The 4,900-nt window shown below is 43.3% G+C and overlaps 1 protein-coding gene across 3 annotated transcripts in view; it reads right to left on the bottom strand.

The window, feature by feature from the left end:
• Slc36a4 (solute carrier family 36 member 4) overlaps nucleotides 1-4,900 on the bottom strand; it is a 38,901-nt gene that overhangs the window by 15,699 nt on the left and 18,302 nt on the right. For 2 of the 3 annotated variants that reach the window (XM_005346823.3, XM_013346290.2), the window contains exons 4-6: nucleotides 4,202-4,290; nucleotides 2,650-2,745; nucleotides 1,670-1,754 (exon numbers count right to left, since the gene is read on the bottom strand). In XM_005346823.3, the coding sequence (XP_005346880.1) occupies nucleotides 1,670-1,754; nucleotides 2,650-2,745; nucleotides 4,202-4,290 (270 nt within the window). Of the gene's footprint in view, nucleotides 1-1,669; nucleotides 1,755-2,649; nucleotides 2,746-4,201; nucleotides 4,291-4,900 lie in introns of those variants that run through there. The other variant, XM_026779180.1, reaches the window with a different exon arrangement.

Here is a 4,900-nt window from a genome sequence, read left to right as displayed (position 1 = left end):
AACTGTGACGGTGGTAACCAGTGAGGTCATCCCTCAGTGTCTACCTGTGACGGTGGTGACCAGTGAGGTCATCCCTCAGTGTCTAACTGTGACAGTGGTGACCAGTGAGGTCATCCCTCAGTGTCTAACAGCAACGGTGGTGACCAGTGAGGTCATCTGCGTTGACTAGTAAGGTTCACCAGTGTGTGAACACTGTGAACACTGTGCACACTGTCAAGAGCAACAGTTTCCAATCTTTTTTTTTGTTTGTTTTGTTTTGTTTTGTTTTTCGAGATAGGGTTTCTCTGTGGCTTTGGAACCTGTCCTGGAACTAGCTCTGTAGACCAGGCTGGTAACAGTTCCCAATCTTACACTTCTGTTACCACTGCCTGCCCTGCCCATGTGGGTGTTCCTTGCTGCCTCGGGCTGTTTGCTGAAGTCTGACTTCATGTTTTTCTCTGTGTTTTGCTTTATGCTTCTAAAAGCCTTTTATCGTTCCAGCTAGAAAATACAAGTTCTCCTCCCAACCAGCCAGGGAGCCACTTCTTCTACCTCATCTCCCCATGTCTTAAAGTCTCCATTAAACTCTAGAACAGACAATGTTTCATAAGAGAAAGGTATTAAACGCCCTTAGATGTTTCTTCCTTCTCCCACTCCCAACACACACACATACACACACATCCTACCCAGTGATAAAAATCACTACCCAAGGTGGCTAACCAGGTGTGGCAGAATGTAACTGGAAACTCAATGCTTAGGAAAAGAGACACCAAGATCCTGAGTTCAAGGCCATGCACAGCTAACAAACAACATACCAGGGTAGCAACTGTGACCAGGGGCTCCATTTCAGGAAAATGGCCAGTAAGCTCAGGGGATGTCAATCATGTGCACAAGACTCCAGGGAAACAGTGACACTTAAAGTCACATTACAGTTCATAAATATAAACCCCACTGTTCCTGGAGTCACACAGGGCTTGTTGGCTACTCTCTTGGGAGAACAAGAACACAGCAATGCCCAGTCGTGGTGGCACACATCTGTGGTCCCAGCACTTGGGAGGTAAATGCAAGAGGATAAAAAGGTTCAAGGCCAGACTGAGATACACAGAAAGTTCAACATGAGTCTGAATTAGGTAAGACCATCTCAAAAGCAAGTAAAAATGGTGGGGATAGGATAACAGCTTCATCCCAGCCATCCTGCCTGATCCCAGACAAACTCTTGCCATCACGTTCCACATGAATGATGGCAGGATGGCATGTGTCTTCAGATCCTTTGTCAACAACAGCAACTACTGGACCTTAGGGATAAACACTCATCTCTCTGTCCCATGTTCTTAGCTGCTGCCTACTGTCCTGTATCTCCTACACAGAACATCAACAAGAACAATGTGACCCCAAGTATCCATGTGCATACTTCTGAGATCTGAATTTGAAATAATCAAGAAATAGTAAGCTGCATCACATTCTGGTCGGAAAAAAAAAAAGAGAGAGAGAGCATGGTTGATATCCTGTCAGGAGTAACAATACCAGTGACAATAACATCAGAAGTCCTACTGGTGTAAGAGACACCAAAGAAGAATCTATAAAAATGACAGCGAGTGAAACACGCTGTTATCTTCAACCATGAGAAGATGAGCTGTACTACAACGAGGCAGCAAAGCAAGCATCACCCCGGCTGCAGAAACGTACTCACTTGTTTCACGTTCTCGGCTAAGAAGACGATATAGACGCTGCAGAATCCCAGCTGCGTTATCACCAGAAAAAAGTCGACCACGCTCCTGAAAAGCCGGAAAGAGTGTCACTGGGGGTTCTAGCCAGGCAGCAGGCCTCATTTCTCATTTAGCTCTTCTAAAACATTTTATAATAGCGTTTCTTCTTTTCCTTCCTAAGATAATGACCACTTAAATATTTGTCTCTCATGAAGACCATGTCAGTCAGTAAGGCACTAGACATGACAGTGAACGTACACTTCACATCATTTCCTTCTTCTGTGATTCTGCTGTGTAAAAACAGCTGCTTGTAAAATGATTCCACAGAACTATGTTCAGGCTTAGGGTGTGGCTCACGATGGAGCCTTTAGCCTAGTGTATATAAGGACCTCCATTCAAGCATCAGCACTGGAGAAGAATTCATGTTTGGACTACACCATCCCCTCTATTCCTCAAGACTGTCCTCACCCCAGCTCAGTGTATTTCCACCCTGCCAGACTCCTGGCATTTGCACAAAGGGGAAGCACATTTGCTACTTCCTAAACCAATAAGAATGCAGAATGCAAAGAAGCATCTTTGGTAAATTTTCTCTGTTCTTATTTTATATTGAGATGCTCTAGAAAGTTCCAAACACAAAACAGTTATGTAGAAAGAGGGAGCAACTATTGCCAGACATCATCTGGACATGGCAGGCCCCAGGTACAAAATCTTGCACGCTGGTCTTGGAGCATGAAGAGAGTACAGTGTCAGACTGACTGATTGGTGACTCATAACTCCTGTCAGCGGCCATCACCATCATAAAACAGTCAACAGGCAGAGACTAGAACCAGAGTCTATCCAACGGTAAGGGCCACTTACTGCCTTCCCATAACTGCCATACTTTGAGTTATGTCTTATTCAATGAAAACAGTTAAAATTAGCATAACTTCAGCACAGAGACATTAGAAGCAAAGCCAGTGCTCACCGCCCCCACGCCGCCTGCCGCTGAAGACAACTCCATGGGCTGGCCTCCATAGCAAAACTCACAGTGTCACTGTACCCCAGTGTTGACTTCTTAAACCTGCAATTTAATGGCACACAACAGAGGGAAGCATTAAATTGGTCTATAAGGCCATCCCATGAAAACAGCATCACATACAGATGTGTGAGCTCAGGCTATACATTAGCAGATCCGTTTGCAAAGAGCAAATAACTATCCTTGTGCCCATGAACATGAGTGAAGCAATTTCAAAATATCATCAGCCCTGTTGCAGACATATAAAGTTTTATCTGCTGCTACAGTTTTCCTATCTGTAGAATTCAGACAGCTTTGTATTGGTGCTTCATTGATTTAAATACTTCAAGCACCTAAAAACACCAAGTCTACAGTTCACCTGCAGAAGAACATCCCGTGACAGCAGTATGTAATAGTTCCATAGAAATGGGCTCATGCAATCTCCAGAACATCTCCGTAAAGCCAGTGTCACTTCTCGGTTCTCTACTCCACTGTCTTCTTTAGAGTACGCATCATTATTTAAACAACGTACATGATACAAACAGCTTCAAGAACATTTAATTAAAGTGCTGGGGCCAGACCACTGGTTTGCTATAAGATGGAGCATTTTTAAAGGCCGATTTATTGTCCAGTAGAACATTTCATGATATGGAACTAAAAGGGGATATTTTATATTTCTAAGCTCTGCCCCAAACTGAATCACCAATGAACTGAAGACCCGGAACCATCATGGCAAGTGCACAGCTGCTTGGCTTCCTCTTCCACTAAATACAAGAACCACCCATGTCCCCCAAAGAGCACCTTTTGAAAGTCTATAGTCACGATGACTCAGCAGCTAAAGGACTTGTCACAAAAGCCCCCAACAGCCTGGGTTTCAGCCAGGAAGCCTGACAAGTGGAGGAAAGTACTGACTGCACAGAGTCCTCTCACTTTCCCACGTTCACTGTGTCAGACAAGTCTTACATATATACATCATATACACACAGCAACATCTAACACGAGGAAAGGAAGTACAGTCATCCCTTCTTACCCACAAGTGCCTCATGTGTGGGTTAACTAACCGCATACGGAAAATTCATGAAAAATCATGTCTGTGATGTTTACATACACAACTTTATTCTCTTGTCATTATTTGGTGAACACTTTAGAGTAATAATGTGCATAGCATTTACACTGTATTAAAAATGATTACAGCATCTGGAAGGTTGTACATCATCTTCTGTGAAGAACTTGAGCACTTGCAGGTTTCCATGGGGATCCTGAAACCAGTTCTCTAAGAACACTAAGGGATGACTATGGACAGATGCTGACCATATTAACTCCAGAAAATGCTAGCCTGTGCCATGGTCACCCACAATAACTCCGGATAATGCTGGCCTGTGCCATGGTCATTATTAGCTGGGTCAGGCAGAGGAAGAAACAACCTCCAGATGCAAAGCACAATAGATACATGAGACAAAGACGCTCTAAGCAAACAGAAGTTTTACAATCAATCAAATCAACTTAATGAGTCCACATTTACCTCTGACATAGAAAGTGACTGCAACGTACCAATATGTGCATACAGTGGACGGAAATAATTCCTATAAACACAAGGCTGATTGGTCCAAGCTGTGGAGAAGAAAACATGGAAGGTTGATTGAAATATTCATTTTTAAAAAGTGAGTGAGCTTGTAAGCAATGAGTCAATGGCCAATTCATTTACAGTGAGAAAACTGTTAAATCCATTGATTAAATTGCCATAGGCATGGGGAAAATTAGTAATTTTAACACAGAGTTTTTTTCAGGTAATATTTTAGAAAATTATGCTATCTTGCAGACTTGGTGACTAAAGCCTGTGTTACTGAGTACAGACACTCAGAAAGGAATACAGAATACAATGTCACATCCAGTGCTGGAGGACAAATGTGTGGAATCAGTGTCCACCTCTGTAGTACACACTTACATCCCCTGTCTAGACAAAAAAAAAAAAAAAAGATCTTTAACCTTCTACAGATTGCTCTTAGAAAACCCACATAAGTGTCAGAGACAGCACTTAGGAGATAACTGTTTCAATCGATTCATGAAAAGTTTCAAGTGTGTACTCTCCAGACTCAAAGGTGGGCAGGGTGGGCAGCAGATTCAAGGGATGCCTGGATCAGGGTGGGTAGAAGACGCAAAGGGATGCCTGGATCAGGGTGGGTAGCAGACTCAAAAGGATGCCTGGATCAGGGTGGGTAGA

Source organism: Microtus ochrogaster, chromosome 5, assembly GCF_000317375.1.
Source record: "Microtus ochrogaster isolate Prairie Vole_2 chromosome 5, MicOch1.0, whole genome shotgun sequence".
Classification (NCBI taxonomy): Eukaryota; Metazoa; Chordata; class Mammalia; order Rodentia; family Cricetidae; genus Microtus; species Microtus ochrogaster.
Note: the sequence above shows the minus strand (reverse complement) of the source record. Positions and strands in the feature narration are given on the sequence as shown.